Source organism: Monodelphis domestica, chromosome 1, assembly GCF_027887165.1.
Source record: "Monodelphis domestica isolate mMonDom1 chromosome 1, mMonDom1.pri, whole genome shotgun sequence".
Taxonomy (NCBI): Eukaryota; Metazoa; Chordata; class Mammalia; order Didelphimorphia; family Didelphidae; genus Monodelphis; species Monodelphis domestica.
The window spans coordinates 32,119,044-32,142,718 of NC_077227.1; the positions used below are offsets into that span (position 1 = coordinate 32,119,044).

The 23,675-nt window shown below is 42.6% G+C and overlaps 1 protein-coding gene across 4 annotated transcripts; it reads right to left on the reverse strand.

Moving 5' to 3' along the window:
* Positions 1-1,661: 1,661 nt before the first annotated feature.
* Positions 1,662-22,934, reverse strand: SAR1A (secretion associated Ras related GTPase 1A). 4 transcript variants are annotated; one of them, XM_056796571.1, is made up of 8 exons: positions 22,749-22,934; positions 18,580-18,662; positions 7,940-8,010; positions 7,693-7,812; positions 7,207-7,272; positions 5,623-5,726; positions 3,058-3,189; positions 1,662-1,818 (listed from the first exon to the last, which is right to left on the reverse strand). In XM_056796571.1, exons 3-8 carry the CDS (start codon positions 7,995-7,997, stop codon positions 1,702-1,704), a joined length of 597 nt encoding a protein of 198 aa, XP_056652549.1. In that variant the 5' UTR covers positions 7,998-8,010; positions 18,580-18,662; positions 22,749-22,934; the 3' UTR covers positions 1,662-1,701. The 4 variants fall into 4 exon arrangements, with proteins under 4 accessions (XP_056652549.1, XP_056652531.1, XP_056652540.1 ...); XM_056796553.1 differs by having other exon boundaries at positions 18,583-18,662; positions 22,749-22,887; XM_056796562.1 differs by having other exon boundaries at positions 18,427-18,662; positions 22,749-22,887.
* Between the last annotated feature and the right edge of the window lie 741 nt (positions 22,935-23,675).

The following is a 23,675-nucleotide window of genomic DNA, read 5'->3' on the forward strand; positions in this document are numbered from 1 at the left end:
GCACATCTGTCATATGCTAAACGGCTTCAGGATTTGGCTGGGGGAACTCCACTGCATCAATACTGAGAATTAAGAATGACAAGCCCGACTGAAGAACTATACCCAAGAGCATCCTCCTGCCTGTTTCTCCCTTCCTTCCCATGAAGCCTAATATAGTCCAGACCCTTCCAGCTTCCAATGTTGGGTAGGCACACATTTCTGACAAATGGTAAACGTGGGTTTTTCTCTTAATTCTTATTGCCAGGGAGCTAAGAATCAGTTAGGAGAAGTTTGGTTTCATCTGGTATTAAAGAAATGGGAAGCCATTAACACACACATTTACCAATGTCAACATCATAGGAATGCCTCGCTTCCAACAATGGGGCAGCTCAATGGTACAATTCTTAGAATTGTGCTTTTCTTAGGACCTATTTAGAATGGAGAGAGCTCTAACCTGACGGTATTAAACTCTCAAAAGCAGATTTCTGATGGGGGGAGGGAGAAGTGAGGGGAAAGAAACAGATCTCAGGAGCAGCCTCTGAACAGCTTCTGTAACTGAGTAGCTACCCTTCCTGGAACACCGACCAGATCAAGTTCTTAGTGGATGGGATAATCAGATTATCTTGCTCGAGCCGTCAGTGCTAGCCTGTGTGTGTGTGTGTGTATCAGTCTTCTTTGGAAGATGCTTCCCTAACCTGTGTGCAAATGTGACTTAAGACGTCTGTAATGTGCAATGGTGCGGGATGTTTGCTTTCTGGGGAGGATCAAGTTGGCTTTTATTCTAACTGAAAATGAAGAAAGAAGGTGCTATATAGGCAGGAGTAAAAATTCAAGACAGTATAAAAGCAGAACCTGGCTTAAATTCATAACCATCTTACAATAAGCAGGTTGAATATTGTGCACTTTTCTAATGTGTGGTTTTGTATTTTTTGTTTTTTTGCAAATAATCAGCCCCTTTGATAAAGAATCTACTGCTGCAGAAAGCCTCTGGGCAAAACTGGACCCCAAGCTGTCACCCCTCTCTTAGGACTCCCTACAGCAGGAGGAAAAGTAAACCTCAAAGAAGCACCTCCTAAGTCAAGGCAGTTACCAAGACAAGTGAGTTCTAAGAGGCTGCACTGAACCACTTGGCCACGAAAGCATCTTGGTCCAGGATCTGCCTATTCCAACAGAACAAAGTGACCTATAGGGCAGCCACACTCAAACCTAGATTTATTGGGGAACTCCAATATATCTATTCAGTACTTTTGGTAAAATATCTAAATGCCATTAAATAGATTAAAAAAAAAACCCTAGTATAGACTCTGGACTAACAAGTGAATGTTAACTGAGAAGTTGGAAGGGACACGGATTACATGTATAACACTTCTTTTAAAAAATAGAATCACTTTCTTTTTTCTATCAACTACAGTGGTGAGACAAGTTGTTCTTTTCGGCTGCCCCGGAAGAGCACCCTGGCAGGCATAAAGCTCCCTCCCTTGAGGGCAGGAGCCAGCTGTGCCTGGCCCTTGGGGAGGTGCTCCGCTCCCTCCCTATGGGTGGAAAAGAACAAGTGTCACCACTGGGCCATCCCGCAGGGAGCTGCCCAAGGCTCCTCCCGGCTTTCCCAAGGCCAGGATGTGGTCGGAGAGCTTTCCGTGTCCTAAGAGAAAAGTCCACGAGGAAGCTGTGAACAGGATCAGTCCAGAGAAGTAAAAGGCTTTTATTTTCACTGCCCCCACATCAGTCAATGTACTGGGAAAGCCAACGGAAACCCTCGCCGTAGCCCTGTCTCTTGAGCACGCTGCACATGAACACCTCCATGGGGCGAGCGTTCAGTTCCCTCAGGGGCACGTTTCCCTGTAGGAATCAAAACAGGGAGAAGAGGTGATCAAAATCTTGGCAGCCTCACAGCCTGCGCACGGAGTCACTCCAATCCATCTCTGGCCTCACTCATGACTAGAGAACACCCAAAGAACTCTTAGCACAGAGAATTAGCAGTTTCAAGTTGAGGAACACAACAGAACTGAATCCTGGTTCCAATATTCTTGTCAGGGCAAACTATGAACTGCCAGTCAAAGATGGGACACACGTTGCCAGACAGCCAGTCACAAAATCAAGGAATTCCTTCTTCTCAGAGTCAAGACAATTTTGTGTGCAGACTGTGTGTGTGGTTAAATTCTGGAAAAACCTCTTAGTGTGGAGAACACACATACAGAGGAAGGAGGGACAGTCCAAAGGTCCATTTGCAGAGACAAAGGAATAGTGATAAGAGAGGTGGAAAAGAGACAAGAAAACAGTGCCAAAGTGGTCTAGCTTAGATGTTCCTAAGGCATAGGGCAGGGGAGGACATTAAATACATGTCCAAACTAACACATTATTGAATGAAAAGACCAAGAGATCCCTAGTACACCAAAACTATTCTGTCTGTCTGTCTCTATCTCTCTCCTCCCCAACCTGTTCTCTCTGTGCGTCTCTGTTTCTCCTTTTCTATCTCTGTCTCTCGCATACCTGATTTAAACAATAGATTCATCTTTCCAACTGGCGCCAGTGTGGTCTACTCCTCCGAAGACTCATGTTCTAATCCTTGTTCTGTTACTGATTTGCTTTGTAGACTTAACCTCAGAGAGAGAGTTTCCTTATCTGAAAAATGGGGATAATAATACTATCTATCTCACCAGGGAATTACATCAATGGATGACATGATTTGAGATCTATGACTTGGAAGGGAATTTCTTTAGAAATCCCTATAAAGATGAAATTCATGTCTAGCTTAGGAGAAAAAGGTTCTTCCAAGAAAGATTTGTCAAATAAAATTTGAATGGAATCCAACAAGGCTAATAAGTTTGCCTCCACCATCTTCTTCTAAACTCTCATCTTGACAAATATCACCTTTATCAGGAAGTTAGAGTATATGTAGGTATTATTCAGGGGTGTACGGAAGATCTAAACATAATTCTGCCACCACTATTATAAAATACTCATAGTAAAGCAAAGTTTTGTCTTACACTTTCAAAAGACTATTAATATCTAGATTCTTCAGCAGGAAAATTTTGGCTAAAGGTTTCCTATTTCCTCCCTAATATGTTTTTCACTTACCTTTCCTGTGGTCTGTCCATAAAGCCCAAATATTTCACGAAGTCTTTCCTCGCTGATTGCATCTGATCTGTCAATTTTATTGCCCAAAATAAGGATTGGCACATTGGATATTGTTTCATCTGTCATTAGTGCCTAAAGAGAAAACACAAAAGTTACTTTTCCAAAATACCAAGGGATGGTGAGCCACCATCTGATGCTGAATCGTCCTTGAGCAGGCCCTCTGACAATCCTCATAGAACTGAACAATGAAAGTCAAGGTTGGGTAGACTCTGAATTCTGAGCACTGGAACATCCTTTGGACCAGTGAGAGGCGGCCATCTGATTTCAGACCAGCACCTTGGGCTAGACGCACGATGTAGCAGGACTGCTCCAGCCAGAACTCCAAAGACAATTAGTCAGTCTAGCTAGGTAACATATATAGGGTTTATATGTGCCCTTCCAAGATACTGAGGCAGCTCTGGAAAAAGTCAGTTCAAATGGAGACTAGAACAGCTTTGCATCAAGCTCATAGAAATCAAACTCAACAGGCATGAGCTGAGCACCTGTGTCCAGCTCTAGAAACTGAATATGGAAAACATTTAATGTGAGATGTTAAAGATGAGATGCCCTCTGGGGCATTACATCTTGATATGAGAGACAGACAGACAGACACAGAGAGATAAGAAGAGAGGGAGAGGGAGAGGGAGAGAGAGAGAGAGAGAGAGAGAGAGAGAGAGAGAGAGAGAGAGAGAGAGAGAGAGAGAGAGAGAGAGAGAGAGAGAGAGAGAGGGAGGGAGGGAGGGAGGGAGAGGGAGAGGGAGAGAGAGAGAGAGAGAGAGAGAGGGAGAGAGAGAGAGAAGAGAGAGAGGGAGGGAGAGGGAGAGGGAGAGGGAGGGAGAGGGAGAGGGAGAGGGAGAGGGAGAGGGAGAGGGAGAGGGAGAGGGAGAGGGAGAGGGAGAGGGAGAGGGAGAGGGAGAGGGAGAGAGAGAGAGAGAGAGAGAGAGAGAGAGAGAGAGAGCGGACCCAGGTAATAAACACAAGGATCCACTGGAGAGATGAGGAGGCAGCAAAGGTTTGGTGTGTCCTAGAGGACTTGAACCAGCCCTTGAGAAGGAAGTGTGATTGAAGCTGGGTCCTGAGAAATGAGCCAGACTTGGTTAGGCAGAAAGAAAAGCAGGGAAGAAGTCTGCTGAAAGTTGGAACAGGAGGCTCCACCCAAATGTTAACAAAGACTTGGTATATAAATTATGCAAAGCCTTGAATGGCATGCCAAAGCAGACTTGAACTTAACTAAGGATCCTGAACAGATAGTGACTTCATCTGGAGGCAACATACAGAACAGATAAATAGGAAGAGAAAATGGCAAAGGGCTATTGTTTACAGAGGCTATGGAAGCAGCCCAAGGAGCAGATGATGAAGGCAATAACAACATTTTGCAGGACATCTTGTATGGGATTTTGAAAGAAGAACGTTGAAATCAGAATTTGTTAACTACTGGATTGGGGAGCAAAGGATTTCAAGCTTGGTTAACTGGGATAGGGTAGTTGGGATCATGAGAACTCTGTTTTGGACATTCTGAATTTGGGATAGTGAAGATCGCTGCCTGGGTCTAGGGATGAGTTAACAATAACAAACATAAAATGTGGCAGCTGAACTTAGGACATCAATGGTTACTAAGGAAAAGTTTAAAGTCATAAAAGCAGTGACTCAAGGACTGAACTTCAATAAACACTCACCATTAGGGACAAGAATAGGAAGAAAAGTCAGCATGGCTGAATGTTAAGGAGGTCAAAGTATGAAAGAATATCAGAAAGGATAAACCAACAAAAAGCTGCTGAGGTGCACAGTGAAAAGATCTCTGGCCTGGAAGAGGCCACTCACTCCACTTGCCATGTTTCACTGGAGCACAGAGGGTGAGTGGGAAGCAGTTTAAGGACCAACTTAAAAAACAACAACAAAAAAACCCTCTTATCTCCTATCTTAGAGTCAATACTAAATATCAATTCTAAGACAGAAGAGTGGTAAAGGTTAGGCACTGGGGACTTGCCCAAGGTTACACAGCTAGTTGAACCCAGGACTGCTTGACTTTCCATCCACTATGCTATTTAGTTGCATCTCTTAATTGCACTTGGGTTCTTCAAAAGTATATCAGTAAAATACAAGCTCTGGCAGGTTCTACTGAGATAGAAAGATTTCAAGAACAGTCCTGGTAGCCCATGCGCATCCTATATCATTCCTAAATGCACTAAAGTAGGCAGGGAGCTTAGCACCAACTAGGTAATTACAAGGTGGATCTTTTTTTTTTTTCAGCCACAGAAACTCACAAAGACTTGTCATTGAAGTGCATCAATACTCTAATCTGCAGTGATGGAGAAAAATGGCCACACAGGTGAATGAGATTCTGAAATAATAAAACAAGCAGAGAACCTCTAACCTGCCACGTTAGTGTATGAGAGGGGAGAATGCCAAAAAAAACCCCACCACAAATAGTGCCAAAGCAGATGCAATATGTAACACCACCAGTGAAAATCACAGGAAGACAAAGGCCTGAGGGCAGAGATTTCTGAAAAGAGACTGCAAACATACATTGAGTTCCACTTTGGATTCCAGGAGGCGAGGATGATCTGCACAGTCCACCAGAAAGACAATCCCATTAATTGCTGGTAAATAGTTTTTCCAAACACGGCGTGCTAGAAAGATAGAAGTAAGAAACATGCATTTATTTCCCTTAGAACAAAACTTGGAAATCAAATACTGAAAGAATTAACCAAAGGACTCTCAGGCACTAAACTACATCCCCTCCAGATCTGCCAAATTCTAGACCCATATTAAGTCATATTAAGTCAGCCCAGGAAGCAAAGTGCTTTTACTGCACCCTGCTATATCTGATGCCTCTGTAGAAGGGTGGAACCCTTCCCAGCAGGACCCCTGTCCCCTCCTTCCCAACCAATAGTCATGGGCCTATGTCCCTGGCTAGAGCAGCCCCAGATGTTCAAATGGCTGGCACTCACAGAGTTCATGCTTCCAGTAAACTAGAGGAGCCCTAGGCTCTGCTATACTTTAAGAAGTCCCAGACCACATCACCTGCCATACTGCTGTTCACCATCTCTTTCCTCATCCTGTGTCCTCCTCCCTACCCCACTGTTGAACTCTTTTCTATGTGTAGTATCCCCAAATTAGAATGTGAGCTCCTAGAAAGCCATAATTCTCTCTTTGCATCCCCAGTGCTTTGTACATTGCAAGGGTTTGATAAATGTCTTTTATTCAATCAAGATACTATTGATTATATTATTCAATGTTCTTTATATATATACAAACCCACACGATACAATCCTGCTTGGGTTTAGTTCCACGGAAAAAGTGTCTCTGCAGAAATTTGTATGCTCTTGTTGGAAAATGAAAACTATGTACCAAATGCTTCCCTTTTTGCCCTAGCTGCCACAAAGCTTAAGGTAAAATTCATTGCCTGAATGCTAGAGTCTGCTCAACTGAGATGCCTGAAACCATCTACTCCTTCTGCTTCTTTCAGATGTCTCTGTTCTGTTTTATCCTGAAATGTCTTATCTTGCACTGTTTTAATCTGTAAGCCACCTCAAGTCCTTTTGAAAGAGACAGGGTACCAATCTTAAACAAATAAAATAAAAATTGAATTAGATGTCAATAAAAGCACTTACTACATAATTACAATGCTCCAATAGGAGGCTTATTAAACCACATTTCAGAGCAAATTCCTAGCCCCTTTTATCTCCATTCCCAACCCCATTTATTTGACTCCTTTACCCTTAAAAGAGGGACAAAAGTAAGAGAGCCAGTCACATACACAAACAAGCATAATCTATTTTCTCTGAAGCTAGATGTTAAAGATGTTAAAAAGAAAGCTACATGTGTGTCAAGCCTAAAAAGAGGACTAAAATATTCCAATGTAAATGTAAATTAGCACAGCACAAAAATGCTGGCCCTGGAGACCTGGGATTAAGACTCAAATACAAGATGGGACTCTGAACTCTATAACCTCAGCACTCTTTCTATGGGCCTCAATTTACTCAAATGAAGGATTTAGAGTAGACAACCCCTAAGATCCCTTCTAGCTCTAAATCTGTGATTATAAACAAAAGTTCATCTAGTGTCAACTACACTATACTACTAAAAACAATCCAGAGGATCCCTTACCTTGCTCATGTCCACCAAGATCAAAGGTTGTAAAAGTCATTCCTGCAATTGTCAGCTCTTCAGATGCTGGAACAAAGGTTGGAAGAAGTAAATATAGGTTTCAATTTAGCCCAATTTGTTCACGTTCTTAACATATTAGAGAATGTAAATTCAGCAAAGAGGAAACACCCCCCACCCCCAATTAAGCTTAGGACAGGATTTTCTGGTTTTTTACTTCTCAAAAGCGAAGAGATTAAGTGAAACTTAATGAGTCCAATTTCATGACCAGACTATGAGTTGAAATACTACCACAAAGAAATTCAATAGCATACTACCTATATATTTACAATTTGAATGTACCCTACAGAATTGTTTCCAGGTGTTGGGAGTTTTTTCCTTTTTTAGATCTGTGTTAACATAAATGGGGAACCAATATAGAATCTACCCGCTAGCTCTGACATGACTCCCCAGAAGCAGAAGTTGCCCGTTGGGCAACTTTAGACCTACTTGGATGTAGTGTTGGAACATGTTGGCCCAATCTGTCATCTTTGAGCATGTGCAAAAGGGTTGTTTTGCCTGCATTGTCCAAACCCAAGAACACAAGTTTTCCAGATTTCTTGTAGAGTCCTACAAAGGAAACAAATATTTTAACTACAACCTCGTTCAATTTGCAACAGATCTCTCACTTTTATTTTTGTAAGGAGATGTACACAAAGTTTTAAATCTAAGATATATTTCAAAGAAACTTCTTTACCTAAAAACTGTAGGACACTGCTGAAGCCATTATAGATCCACTCAAAGATGAACGACATTATTGTAGCTTAACTAGAAAAAACAAACAGAGCAAACATTCATTTGGACAATGCCAGGACTTGGACCTCACAGTATGATACAATCCTAAGGTTAAAAGCAACACCTTTTATCTCTAAGAGGCTGCCAGCCCAATTCCCCCCATTGTAGAGATGAGGAAATGAAGTCCCAAAGACTGCAAGTGACTTGCCTAGAAAGACATTGTGCTAGCACTTTACAAGTATCTCATTTGATCCTCACAGCCTTGGATGGTAGATTCTGCTATTATCTGCATTTTACTATTGAGGAAACTAAAGCAAACAGAGGTGAAGTGACTTTGCTCAGGGTCACAGTTAGGAAATGTCTGAAACTGGATTTGAACTCAGGTTTTCCTAATTCTAGGCCTTGTGCTCTATTACACTACTCAGATGCCAAATCCAAACCCATTCTAGTCCTCTCTCTAAAAGGTCACGGTGACAAAAAGTTAGCTGATTTCTCTTAAGTCTTTCCACTCACCACCACTGCTGAATACCGTCTTTGTGGTTCCTGAGTAATAATGGTACAGAATGCTACATTTGGAATCAGGACAACCAGAGTTCAGTTCTTGCCTGGCATTTATAGTCATGACCATGTTTTTTTAAGTCTTTTTAGCTTTATGAGCCTCAGTTTTTCCCCCCCTCTGTAAAATGGGATTATCCTCCTAGCATTTAATTCATAGGGTAAAGTACTAGGTATGTTATCTATTTTAGAAATATAAGAAATAATGAAGAAACCTGGGAAAACTTATCTGAACTAATGTAGAATAAATACACTGAACAAAACCAGGAAAACATTATGTACATTATCAGCTGTATTTTTCAGAACAAACAATTTTGAAAGACTTCTGATCAGTGTAATCACTAACCACTATTCCAAAGTACTCATGATGAAACATGAAACTACCTGCTTTGAGAGCATGGAATGAAACGTATTTTTTTGGACATGGCTAATGTGGAAACTTGTTTTTCTTGACTACATGTTTGTAACAGAGGTTTGTTTTTCTTCTGTTCCCAATGAGGGCAGGAGCATTTATGGTGGAGGGGAGGGATACAAGGTAGATTTCTATCTGAAAAATATATGATATGTCATAAGTACTATGTGAGATGGAAGAAGGAACTTGGCCAGAAGCTTAACACAGGTATGTGCCCCTTAATTTAATATCTAATTTATAAAACAAATTGTGCCATCACTATTCACATTATTAAATATTTCTCTTTTGTCTCCTTTCCCTTCAGTAACTCCCCAATTCTATTCTGAATGATTCAATTTTCAAAAATGCGATTTCTTGTTAACTTCAAATCTGTTTATAATGAAACAATAGTATGGTACAGTGGCCAGAAAGCAAGCTTCCAGCCCTCCCAAAGAGGCTACATGACAGTAGGCGAAACCTCCCCTCTCTACACCTCTTTCTAAGTAATAGAGAAGGCCAGGCCTGCCCTGGAGGAGATGCTCATCAGGAGCTGAGGAAGTCACAGGACCAGAAACAAAATAGACCACAACAAAAACTCCTGGTCTAAACAGGTTCTTGTTTTCTTCTACTGTCATCTCCTCCAGGGCCAAGCCAACCTGAGTGCCATCCTGGAGTGTTGCTCTTCTATCTGCTGCCTGCCTCACTGACTCTATTTCAGCCAAACACCTGCCACTCTCTCCATTTCTGAAACGAGGATCAAATTAACTCTGCCACTGATGAAAAATTACACTCTTCATTTTTAAAAGGGGCACCCACAGTGATGAAAGCAAAGATCATTGAAGCACCAAATCCAGCAAAGGGGATTCATGTCTATGTACTTACTCTTAGCATGATTCACCATCCTAATAAGGCTTTATTTACAATGTTCATTTTTGCATCAAGCATTTATTAAGTCCTGAGGCTACCAAGACAAAAATGAAGCAGTCCCAGCCCTCATGGACCTCAAATTCCATAGGCAAGTGATGATGTGGGTCTAGAATGAAGGAGAGTCATCCAGATCCCAGAGTGAGCACAGAGGGAATAGTTAAGATGACGAGAGATGATGAAGAAAGCAATAAAGAGAGTACCCCCACATACCCAAGACACATCTCCAAAGTCCATCTAAGCAAAAAGACAATGGAAGTCACCCAGAAGGATTTGATAATGAGTGTGAGTTCAGTAAAGAAAAGGCATTTATTAAGTGTTTACTAAGAACCAAACACTGTGCTAAACACTGAGCCAACAAAACAACTAAGTTTTCATAACCCTTTTCTTAAGAAGCTTATAGTCTAATAAAGCAGACATCACACATGGGGGAATGGTAATGTGGGAGGAACATTTTGGTTAGAAAAGTTATAGGAATTCCTCCAAGGCATAGTTTCTGGTATAAAGTAGTTTGTGAAGAAGCTGTGAAAGAAATGGCCAGGGAAGAGAAAGTCAGAGTGCAAGGAGGGGAGAAAATGAAGCCAATGCATATAAATAGCTTCTTCTAGGAGTCTGACTATGTTAACATAAAAAAAACTATGGTTTTTTTAAAGATGGGGGAGATCTGGATCTGTTTTTAAGACAGAAAGGGCAAGCTCCCAGAGAAGGGAAGGAAAGAGATCAAGGGCACAAAGAAGTTGGCATTTGCAAGAGAAGAGCCACCAGTTCTAAGATTAGAGCAAAAGAAAGAATAGTAAAAGATGTAGAGGTGACTTGATTGGGGAAGAAGAGAAAACTCACAATGGATGGCCTCAGTGCTTTTTTTTCTTTAATGAAGTCCTAGATGAGAAGCAGAGAAGGGGGATATGAGTGGCTTGAGAAACAAGATTTGCACCAGCTGTTGTAAAGAATGGAAGTCAGAATGTCAATCTCGAGAGAGAAGGTCTGGGGTACGGTAATGAGGCCCCAGTTGGCCTTACTGTGGAATATTCAAAGTGTGTAGCACCATGTAAATTGGAGCAGAGAAAATAAGAACAATCCAGGGTTGAGGTTTAGAAAGGGATGATCAGTGACAGGGCAAAGGACAAAGTAAAACTGAATTGGTTAACTCCAGGGTCAAAAGCTGAAATGGAGGAAAGTGAATTAAATGCAGGGAAAGCCAAGAGGAGGGCAGGGATCCATATTGGAATCACCTTTAATCAGGATTCCCTTTGTAACATGCCCAGTCTTCACTTCAGGCCTCTGGGGGCAACCTACTATTTCCCAAGGCAACTCGTTTTGCATTTTTTCCTTCCAATGGAGGTGAAACCTCCAAGGCTCCTAGTTCTGTTCTCAGGGATCAAACAGAACGTATCTCCTCCTTCTTCCATTTGTCAGTCCTTTAAATACTTGAAGACAGCTCTCACGTTCCCTCAGATCTACTCTTCTTTCTCCAGGAGAAACATATAGTATAGTGGTCGTCTCTCGGTGACCGAGAGTGACGATTGTCTTTGTGCGTTTTCATCTACCCTCATGTGGCTTTGGAGTCCAAAGGCTGAGGCGCACAGTGTGTGGCACATGGGGCCTGGGGCGCCAGTTGTTACGGGAGGTGCGGTTGTGGCCTGGTGTCGGCGTTCACGCGCAGCGGCAAGACGTCGATGTCGCTCATCTTCAAAGGTGGTGGCAGCATGGTGAATGTGGGTTCGCCAGCTGCTTCTGTCAGAGGCAGCGAGTCCTAGTTGCTTTGGTGTCATGCCAGCCCACTTCAAGTCTGACTTTAGCTGATCCTTGAAATGTAAACAGTTCCTTTTACCAAATCCTTAGTGTTTTGGAAGTGTTTCAGTTCCTGATCTCGTTCTTCTAGACCAGGGGTCTCATCTTTTTGGATTCCACACCACTCATTAGTGAAGCACTTTGGAACTCTCACTCCCAAAGTGCATATTCATTTGTATCACTGTTCTCATTATACACATTACAAAGCTTACCTAAAAGCAGAAATCACTGAGGGATGAGATAAATCGGAAATATTATTTGACCCCCTTAGAGACAAGAACAGTTTTGCCTTTCTTCATCCCTCCCCTCCAGCTCTTTGCAGTGCTGGCAGGTGCTTAAATGCTTGTGGATTTGACCCCAAAGGCAACACAGGGAGTCAGCCCTGAGCTACAGAACCAAGGAAAGGCTTGAACAAATGAACAGAATGTGAGGAGAACTGAACAAAGGTAGAGGCAAAGAAGGGGATGGATAAGAGATGTGTCAACTGACTGGCTAAGTGGGGTGTGGAAGAAAAAAGTATAGAAATAGGACTCCGAGGTTGTGAAATTGAATAACTAGAATAATGGGTGAGTACTCAATAATAATAAGGAAAAAGGGTTAGTAAAGAGTAAAAAGATCTAGGATCTGTTAGAATTCATCTTGTCTGTTCATATTATGCAATTCACTCTTTCCCACTCAAAACAAAAAATAGGGAATCCCATCAGGCTCCTACTCAACAGTCGCTGCCCCAAAACAGTCTGCTTTCTGAGGAGCGTTTTGCCAAAACCATGTAGTCATCTGGGGGATTGGGGCGGTTTCCCCTACAGTAACTGCTATGGCTAACCAGGTAGCAATAGGATTAGAAATGGCCTGAGGCTGGTAGGTGCTCACAGAATGGGAAGTGTCAGGGGATAAGGATAGGTGTAGTTGTGTTGGAGATAAAGTCCCATAATTAACTATGGCAAGGAGAGGAAATCCCAGTCCATCTTCACACTCTCCAATTGGGTAATACATGGGCTCCTTTCCCCAGAGAACCCTGGCCCCACTCTGGGGAGCAATGCTCTAGATACTCCCAAACTCATCCATCAAAATTCCTCCTTATAAAAAATATGACACCCAAACCTAATTCTGCCAATGTGGTCTGACCAGGGCAGAATACAGTGGGACTATCATCTCCTATGCTAAGAGCCTAAAACACTACATTAGCTTTTGTACCTGCCATCTATAGTATCTCTGTTTATTCTATCAAAATCCATCTAAAACTAAAAACTGCTAACCTTGGCTCTAGAGTCTTGAATTTATGAAAAGTTATTTTTTTGAAACTAAACATAAGGATTTAGTTTTACATATAGTAATTTTCATCTTCTTGATTTAGTCCTACATTCTAGTCTGCCAAGATCTTTCTTGATCCTGATTTCAGTATCTAAAGTTAATTTCCTGATTCACTTCTTCACATGCGGCAGGTAGGTCTAACCTAAGGGTCTGTAGAAGGTTCAAATTTAGACATCAATTGTATTTCAGGATCTTTTGAGAAGATTATCAATACCCCCTGTGTCCTACAAGATTTTTCATGTTACTTCCTTGTTTACAAGTTGATTTTCTTTGTGCTTAAAAAAACACCACCTTCAGATCTTTTCTTCTTCCCATAATAACATATGGAGGGTGCTTTTAGAATCTCATCAGTTAGGGGGGTGGCTGGGTGGCTCAGTGGATTGAGAGACAGGCCTAGAGACGGGAGGTCTGAGGTTCAAATCTGGTCTCAGACACTTCCCAGCTGTGTGACCCTGGGCAAGTCACTTAACCCTCATTGCCTAGCCAATACACAGTATTGACTCCAAGACAGAAGGTAAGGGTTTATTTAAAGAAAAAGAAAAAGAAAAAAGAATCTCATCATGTTGACTGTCAGAAATATAAAAGAAAAACACTCTTAATGCATTCTAGAAATGTAAATCACTATCATTCATAGATAGTTAGGGTACACTTGTACCTAAAATTGGGAAATCAGATTTAGAATTTTTCAAGATTTCTCAAAGATTTTACCTGAACCAAATACTGTGATACTTTCAATGTATTCTGCCTTCTTCTTCTTCTTCTTCTTTTTTTTAAACCATTACTTTCCATCTTAGAATCAATATGTAGCATCCCAAGCATATTCACATCTATGAAATATAAATGACTGTATGGCTACTGTGTCTCCAAGCATAAGGTTATACCAATGAGGCTTGTGAATGTAACCTTGAACTGGCCATGCGGCCCTTGGCTAAGACAAACTCATTAACATGCTCAGACTCAATTCCCCGGGAAAGCGCGGTTTGCAATGTACACGCCCAAAGGTGTTCCCTCTACCTTGCCACCCAATCTTAATTGTCTACACTTTGTGATGTGGGTACTACGTCCTTGGGAGTACCGCCCAAGCAGGACAGGAATAAAATCCAGAGGCAATCCCATGAACTTCCTCTTGGCCTTTCTCCCTTCCATGGAGCTCCCCTGGGCTCCTCAATGACTATGTCTCTCTCTCCTCTCGACCTTCTCCTTCCCCGAGGCTGTAACCATCTCGGCCTGCATTTCCTATCTTAATCTCCTCCTCCACCTCCTGTTCCTTTGTACTCATACTCTCCTATCAAAGGGAGTATCATAGGGATTGCCTGCCCTATCCAACCACTGACTTGTCCGTGTCTTTCATTTCCACCCTGGTTCTCGGTTCCTACCTCTCCTCGAGTCCCATCACAAAGGTGAGCCCCTTCCCTTGTGGGACCCTGCTGGTCAGGGAAGTCCATTAAGGAAAACCCCACACAATACTGTGTATTGCCCAGGGTCACATAGCCAGGAAGTATATGAAGCCACATTTGAACCCAAGACCCAAGACTCCAGGCCTACTTTTCTATCCACAGAGCCATTTCACTGTTTCCTTGTATTATTCTTTAATCATTTGATTTGTGGTTATTATCAAATCAATAAGACAAAATTCCTTAAAAAAGCAGACACCAACCATGCTTTTATTTTTTTTAATTTTCTTACTCTACAGTAACTCAGGAAACACCCATTAAATTGTGCTCTGAGGAGTATTTCCAATTTTGGGTCAGAGAGCAGGTTATATTCTTATTCCTTCAATTCTAAATTATCTGTGAATGAAGATGTGACTTAATATCTTCAAACTGATTTATAAACAATTCTAAAAAGGAATTAGCCCAGACAGTCAAGTTAACATGGCAGCATAGATTCAGAGTGAAAAAAAAAAATCCTAAGAGGTGGCAAGAAAGAAACCTATGCATTCTTACTGTCATTGTATGATGGATAATTTGTGGAACTGTAGAGCCCAGAATCAAAGTTTTACAAATATTGCACATCTTTGCATCTTTTTTTTCTTACCTTCCTCCTGTCCCAATTAACAAGGATTTCTTTTCTCTTAAATTCTCACATTGTTTTTATTTCTGCATTTTAAGTTCATTAGCTTTGTTAGGAGGAGGAAGACATGATTCAACTCATTCTTATTGCTCAGAGTTCTGAGTTGTTTTTCTCTATAACATTATTGTATAAAGTGCCCTCCTAGTCCTGCTCTTTTCAATCTGTTTTAGTTTAAAAAGGTTTTCCAGTTTCCTCTGAAACTATACATCTCAACATTTCTTAAAGCATATATATTTCCATGCCACAATGTGTTTAGCACCTCCTAACTGCCCCATCGTATTGGTAGTTGGTCGATTCCAAATTATCTTCTAAAATGGCTGGACAAATTCCCGCTCCAGGACCAGTGCTCCCTTTCCCCCCAACATTTCCTCCAACACATGTCATTTTCCTCTTTTGTCATCTTTGCCAGTCTGAAAGGTTTTAGATATAACTTCAAAGTTGCTTTAATTTGCATTTTTCTAAATATTAGTAATCTGAAGCATTATTTCACATGACTGTTAATGGTTAGGAATTCTTCCTTTGAAAAATCACCTGAGGTCAGAGCCAAGGTCTGAGAAGCAGAAAAAAGTGCACAAAGCTTCCCCACTCCCATTCACCTCCTCCAAACAGCTTTAGAAAACCCACTAGATTGAATTCTGATGAGAAAATCCAAGAAAAACATCATAGTGAGAAATTTTTCCAGCCCGAACAGCTATAGGCTCATAGATAGAGAGTTCTGTGGACACTTGGGGACCAGGTTTGATCAAGTACATGCCTAGGGAAGCCCATTTAGAGATGGAGGGTACACCTAAAGGCAAGCAGAGGTCCCATGTCTTGTATGATTGAGGTTGAAGAGATTCAAGGAATTGGGGGAAGGAAATAAGGAGGGAGAGGGAAGCCTAGAAACTGGAGGCTTCAACAACTGTTGAGATAAAGAAAATGAAGCAAAGCAGGTATTTGAACTTAATGGGGAGGAGAGTGACCCAGAAGCCTAAAGATGACAACCACCGGAAGAGATGAAATACACTTGAAAGGTGGGCAGATAGTAGCAGAGAAAAAGAACGGTGACCATGTGGACCAAGAAATATGCCAACTCCTTCTCTTGGCTCTAGATGCCAGGGAGTCAGAGAGTGTAACCTGTCTTAGAAACAGCACCAAGAGATGTGTTTTCATGAAAAAATTAGGTTTCAGCAAATACCAGAGGATAAAAGGAATCTGAAAGGAAGGAATATAGGAACACTGAGTTAGAAAAAAACTTTGAAAGTTATCAAGTCCAATTTCCTCATTTAATATGAAGAAACTGAGGCCCAGAAAAGTTAATTAGCTTCTTCAAGTACACCAAGGAATTAAGTGATAAAACTAGGAGTCACACTCAAGTCCTCTCCTCTAAATCCAGCTATCTTTCCTTATCAACCTGAAGGGGCCAAGCAAGAAAGCATGGCCTGGAAAAAAAGGCATCATACCTACTTAGATGCTGGTATCTAGAGCAGAGTCCTAGCCACTGATTGCTACTTCTAGGCCTGGGTCCTAACAACGAGTAACAAAGCTTAAGGATTTTGTTAATGGTATAGCCAAAGGGGGGGAAAAAAAAGGAAGAATGAACTCATTGAACCCACAAAGTATCTCAATCTATTAAAATGCCACATAATGATTTACTGCTTATAACTACAGATTTGTAATAATCCACTGGGATCAGTGGAATCTGATTTCCACTTGTTTTTCTCAATCCTGTAAGGATGAGTTTTTCCTCAAAGAAAAATCTGCCCAGCAATTTTCCCTTTATAAAGTCCCATTCTATAATCTGAGCATGACTAAAATTTCTGCCTAAAAAGTACCTGACTAACCCAGTTAGCCAAACTGACTTGGAAAAGGAAACAACTTTTTTTTTTTTAACTTGGGTCTATAAATGACTAAGCCTTCAGCTATTCCCTTTATAATCCCAACTTAAAATTATGACCAAGTAGAATTTCCCACCTACTTTTCCAGATTCTGCTCATTGCTTAAAATACTGTTCTAGCCAAAAAAACTGCTGCTACTACTAAGAATAAAAACTACAAAATGAGAATCATAGGTTAGACATGGAAGGGGCCCTAACAGTCATCCAGTATAACCACTTGTTTTATATAGATGGTAAAACTGAGGGTCAAAGGTTACACAAAAAGTTCATGGCTGAGACAGCTCTCTGGAATGTTAAAACAAGTATGATAAAACTCTCAGTCTAGGTATTCTACTGTTCTTGAGAATCTTCACTTCTTGATATATGATTCATGTGAAAAATTTATCCAGTTTTCATAATCCCAGACTAATTTTTCATCTAAGTGCCTCAATAATGATGAAGATAAACATAAAGAAGAGGAAATCATAATGACTATGATGTTTTAAAGAATAATTTTTGAGATTTTCCAAAATGGGAAGTTATGATTAAGTGATATTTTTATTGCCTGTTTGCTGGACAAGAATGGGGGTTGGCATTCTTGGTTATAGAAATGCTTATTTGATCATGTGGTAAAGGTGAGAAAGGTTGACACCATTCCAAACTTCAGCTGGTTAATGGAGGACTCATTAAGCCAGGGGTACTTAATTTTTTTTTTTGCATTATAGTCCCCCCCTTTCAGAATAATGTCTTTAAATGTAAAAACTAAAACACACAGGATTATTGAGTCAGTCAATAAGCATTTAAGCACTGTCATATTTCAGGCACTATTCTAAACCCAGAGAAAGAAAAAGGGGCAAAAGCCAGTTCCTGCCTTTGAGGATCTCACAATCTAAAGAGGTAGACACAAAGGAAAACATACAAAGATGCTATATACGGGGATAAATAGGAAATAATTAATGGAGGAAAGGTAGAAGAATTCAGAGGGATTCAGAAAGGCTCCTGTAGAACACAGAATTTTAACTGGGACTTAAGCCATTGGATTTAAGCCTGAGGGTCAGAAGCATCTAACCAGGAACCAGGAGTAAATAATAATAACAATAATAATAATTTATATATAAATGTGTATATATAAAGGAGAACTCCATCTTCATTACCATCTCAGGACCTCATTTTCCTCAGCTATAAAATGAGGTTGGTTTAGAAGATTTCAAAACTTACGATTCTAAACTGAACTGAATAATAGAAGAATAAATCAATGAAAGTATAAGAGATGAGGTTATAAAGTACCTCCTTCCCCCAAGGCCAGAGAGAATAAGATCAGGACAAAATATAGTATACATTGTTACATGCGGCCCACATGTCAGATGTTTCTGTTTTAGTCATTTTTCTGTGGCACAAGGGTGAGTTCATCTTGTAAGGAATGGTGGTAGAAAATGTCAAAGATAAAAAATTTTTAAGAAAAGACAAAGAAATTTAAAAACCAATCAGTGGAGGTAAATCAAGAAAGAAGTAGCTTGCCCAGTCCAGCCCTTCTGAATTCTATACTCACAAAGAGGACAAGGGTGAGTAAACGAAGGCATGCTCACAGTCTCCAAAAGGGCAGGTGAGGCCTTGGCAGGAGGGAGGGAGATACAGAAGCCCTGGGTCCAGGCCCTTGCTGCCCTGCCATCTACTAGCCCAGCCTGGCACACAATATTACTACTACCTCCTTTGGCCTTCAGTTTCTCCCACTGTGAAGTGAAGGGCTGGCCAGATGACCCTTAGGGTTTGTTCCAGCTGTAAAGTCTAAGAAAAGGAAACAGAGAAGGAAGAAGTTGTAGCCCTTAGCATAACCCATATTATACAACTCTGCTACTTAATATGTTCAAGGCAGGGAAGTATCTTTTTCCAGTCTGTCTATCCTTCAGTTTACCCGTCACTAAAATATGTAAATTTCATAAGAAAAAATGTTAAATTCCTATTGTTGCTGCTGCTGAGTCGCTTTTCAGTTGTGTCTCTCTTCCTGATCCGATTTGGGGTTTTCTTGGCAAAGATACTAGAGGGGTTTGCCATTTCCTTCTCCATTCCATTTTCCTCATTGCATGAGGAAACGGAGACAAACAGAGTTTAGTGACTTTTCCAGGGTCACACAACTAAGGAAGTGTCTGAGTGGATGTGAACTCAGGAAGAAGAGTTTCTGACTCCAGGCCCAGTACTCTACCTGCTTTGCCACCTAATAGCTCTAAATCAAAGGAGCCAGAGATTGACCAAAGGTTCTTTTTTTTTTAACCCTTACTTTCTATTTCAGAATTGATATCAAATATAGTTTCCAAGGCAGAAGAGTAGTAAGTGCTAGGCAATTGGGATGAAATGAGCTAGAAGTGTGTGAAGCCATATTTGAACCTAGGACTTCTCATCTCCAGGCCTTGATCTCTATTCACTGAGTTTCTTAACCTGAGGTCTGTGAATTTTTTTTTTAACATTTTGGTAATTTATTGTGTTGCAATATAAGAAATCATTGGCTTCACCAGAATTCCACAGGGATATTTGGCACAAAAAAGATGAAGAAGTCCTCATCTAATCCAATCACTTCCTCTTTCTGAAATGGAAACCTGAGATCCAACAGGGGGAAGAGAAGGAGCTGGCCAAGGTTACCAAGTTCCTGGGCAACAGAAAAGTCCCAGCCAAGTTCTGATCCCCAGATCCAGGGCTGTTGCCTGTACATTCTCTTCCTCTGGCTCTGCTGCTTCATCAGGATTTGTAACTTCTCTGTGGAAACTCAACTACGATAAGTAGTAAGGATCCAATGAGATAATATATGTAAAGTAACTTTAAAAATGTAACAACTCTCTCTAAAGCTATTATTAGATCAAAGCTGTCTGGGGCACTGAGGGGTTTAAATGGCATTCTATCACCAAACATTAAGCATTCACACTATGCCAGGCACTGGGATAGACAAATGTGGAACAATTCTGCCCTTAAAGAGCTGACATTTCAAAGGAAGAGACACCACATAGCCATATAAGTAGAAGCAAAATAAATAAATGCAAAATAATTTGGGAGTAGCTAGGGGAAAGAGGGTCAGGAAAGCCTTCAGGTAAAAGGTGGCAGGAGTGAGGCAGGTATTGGAGACACTCAGCCTGTACAAAGATGTGGAGATGGCAAATGAAATGCCACATCCAAGAGGTTCTCCTAATTCCAAGGCTGACCCTCCAACAATTACAGCATACTGCCATCCCCATTTCATACTAAGGAAATGGAGATTCAAAAGGGACATAGCCTGGCTCAAGCTCCCATAACTACTAAGTGTCAAAGCTGACCTGACCCTCCCTACCTCTCCTCCCTGTCACAATTAAGCTCCCAGAAGCAGCCTTTTCTGCTCATTGCCTGTTTCCATACATTCCAGAATCTGACATCACACACCCTATATGGCTCTCTGCAAGGTTACTGATGACCTATTAACTGCCCCATCTGCCAGCCTTGCTCTCAACCTTTCTCCTTCCAACCCCTCTCCAGTAATCTATCCTGCTGACCTGTCACACACACATGGCTTTTCATGGCACTGTCCTCCTGGTTCTCCTACCTGTTTTCCAGCTCTTTCCCAAGTCTTTTTGAAGGTTTGCTTTCACTGGTCCTTCTCTGCCTGAGGGGACACCAGGCTTCAGTACTGATTTTTCTCTCAGTGACCTCATTAAGCTCCTATAGATTCAACCCCTATATATTCTATAGAAGTGCTGCTTCTTTGTCAGCTCCCACAACCACAGATCTTTTCCACTGAACATCAGTCCCACATCACCAATTAATTCTTGGGCATCTCCAACTAGTTGTCCCATTAGCATCTTAAATCCAAAAGATCCAAAACAGAAGTTATTCACTTTCTCTCTCAAATCCTCCCCTCCTCGTAACTTCCTGTTTTGTTGAGGGCACCTACCAGTCATCCAGGTATAAAAACTCTGATTTATCTCGTCCTCTTCTCTCATCCTCACATGCAATCAGCACCAAGTCCTGCCAGTTCTAATTTGGCAACATCCAAGTCAGTCCCTGAGTTCAGACCAGTGATCTTTCTGCCCTAGTCCATTGCCATAGCTTCCTAACTCGTCTCCTTCTGGTCAGTCTTTTTTCTTTCTGATCTATGCTATGCACAACTACTAAAATGATACTCCTAAAGTTCGAATCCAACCATGTCACTCCCTTGTTCAAGAAGCTTCAGTAGCTCCCTCTTGTCTTTAGGATAAAATATAAATTCCTGCAGCTAGTTCCAGCTTACCCTGAGTGCACTTCAGTCCTTCCTGCATTCACTTTGTTAAGAGTCCAATTGGTGGGTCTGCTTTTCACAGAGCATGATATTCTATCTTCTGTCCTGGTGCTGTCCTTCCTACATGGAATGTGTGTACACACACACACACACACACACACACACACACACACACACACTCTCTCTCTCATAGAATCACTAGCTTCCTTCAAAGTTCAGTCCAAATATATATAGAGAACTGAGGCCAATTTATAAGAATACAAGTCATTCCCCAATTAATAAATGATCAAAGGATATGAGTAAACAGTTCTCAGATGAAGAAACACAATTCAGTCCAAGTACAACCTCTTGGAGATGGTAGCCTCCACTGAAGGATCAGGGCTCACTCATCCCATAGAAATCATTTTCTATATATTTGGTATTTTAATTTTCTGTGATCATGTTGCTTCTCTCCAAAAGAATGCAAGCTCTTGAAGGCCAGGGATTGTTTCCTTTTTTGACCTTGCATCCCCAGAGCCCAGTACAGTACAAGACACTTAAAACAAACAAAAACAGCACGTGTCACTTCATGGGAGAGGAAAACTCCCTCTGCCAACATGTCTTCAATTTATAGTCACAAAATTGCTGGACAGATAGAACTTAATAAGGCTTCAGTGAATTTAACTCATTTAAGATTTTTGTGAAGATAAAATGAGGTAAAGCACTTTTACAGATAAGAAACAGGGATCAGAAGTGTGATTTCAGGGGTACAGTCATTAGCCATTATGAGTCAAAAACTGCAAAGAGAACTACAGGGTGAGAAAACTCCTTTCTCCCAGTTTGACAACTTAGATATGGTCTTAGATATGAAAGAACTAGCAGGGATCTGGGAGGGACCTAGGTGGTCCAGTGGATAAGGAGCCAGGCCTAGGGATGGAAAGTCCCGAGTTCAAATCTGGACTCACACACTTACTGAGTGACTCTGGACAAGTCACTTAAACCCCCCACTGCCAGCCCTTACCTCTCTTCTGCCTCTGAACTGATACTTAAAATTGATTCCAAGACGTAAAGTAAGGGCTTAAGGAAAACATAAGGGCCTACGGCGGCAGAGAGCTTACTCACCCAGAGGAAGGGGGAGAAAAATCATACTAAACAAGAACCAGGTTCCCCCCACCCCAAGGTGAAATGTATGCAATGACTGCCCCGCCGGCGCAGCCTAGGGTTGGCGGGGATCCAGACCCCGGGCAGGGTGCTGGCCGGGGAAGGGGGCGGATGGGGGAGGGCACTGGCCTTAGGAAGCTGGAAGACAAAAGGGGTTCCTCCGTAGCCCCTTCCCCGGAGCTTCCCTCGGTACCGCCGTGGGGGAGGGGGGATCACATCTTTCCTTGATTAATTAGCTTAACGGCCCTGGTGGCGGGCGCCGAGGCTCCAGGCTGGCACCATCCCGGTCACCCCAGGGCCCACGCTCCAAGTGGGGCGGCTAAGGCCTGGAGGTCTCCCCGGTCCCGTTTGGCCCCGCTCAGCCTGGGCCGCTTGCGTGTCACTTCCCCCCCTCTCGTTCCAGGCCTGGCCCGGCCACTGGCCTCGGTCTCGGCCCTCGCCCGCCTAGCCTCTCCCTCCCCACTCCCCTCACTCTCCGCCCCCAAGTCCGCACTCACTCGCGCCCGCCTGCGGCTCCTGGGGCGGCGGCTCCGGCTCCGGCGGCTCCCAGCCTCCTCTCCCTTACCGGGGCCAACACAACAGCAGCGCCAACAGCCCCCAGCCACTCGCCGGAAGGACGTCACCACGCCCCTCCCCAGTCACTTCCGGGAGCGCGTACCGCCCCCTCCCGGCCCGCCCACTCCGCTCCAAGAACCTGGGCGATAGACGGGAGGCGGAGCCAGTTAGGAGGCGGGCCTAGAGTAAGCCCTACCCATCTCGGGCGGGCGTCGGAGCGCTCGAGACGTGGCAGTACGAGGAGGGGGTGGGGAAGGAGAGAGGCGGGGACTTGGAGGGCGCTGGGGGGCCAGGGGTGGGAGTGAGGGGAGGAGGTTCGCCTGCAGGTCTTCCGCTCCTCGCCCGGTTCTTAATTCACTCGGGGCGCCTTCCCTCGCTATGCTGGAAGGGACTTGGGGTTAGCTAAGGAAATCAAGTCTGGTCAAGAAATCCCGCCGCTGCGCCCTAACTCCCCTCTCACCTTCACCAACCTTCCGTGGAATACCTCCAGGGGCCGGGAGCTCACTACTTATTGAGGTAGTTACTCCTGGACCAAGGCGTTCATTCCCTCTAGCCGAAGTCCGCCTCCTAACGGCAGACACCTGCTCCTCTTTATGCCTTTGAAGCGCAAGGAAAGCACTTTCGCGGTTTAGTGATAAACACCACTTGCCAGGTGTTTTTGTGCTTGTATACAGCAGGCGCTTAATAAATTCTCGGGGGAGTGCCGCCACGTTACTGACCATCTGTGTAAATTTGACCTTCCCGGACCTCAATTTCCTCTTCTGCAAAATGGGCGTGATGGATGAGACGCCCACCAAGTCCGTCTCTCCCAGCGACTAGTGAGCACCCATTTTACAGAGGAGAACATTGAGGGCTCGAGAAGTTCCGTT

What these genes read in the sequence shown, in the direction of transcription:
- SAR1A (XM_056796571.1), bottom strand. Translation starts at nt 7,997, where the DNA reads ATGTCGTTCATCTTTGAGTGGATCTATAATGGCTTCAGCAGTGTCCTA. An exon ending in AATCCAAAGTGGAACTCAAT is followed by an intron (nt 3,190 to 5,622) that starts GTATGTTTGCAG and finishes TTTTCTCTTTAG; the next exon opens with GCACTAATGACAGATGAAAC. An exon ending in ATGGACAGACCACAGGAAAG is followed by an intron (nt 1,819 to 3,057) that starts GTAAGTGAAAAA and finishes TGATTCCTACAG; the next exon opens with GGAAACGTGCCCCTGAGGGA.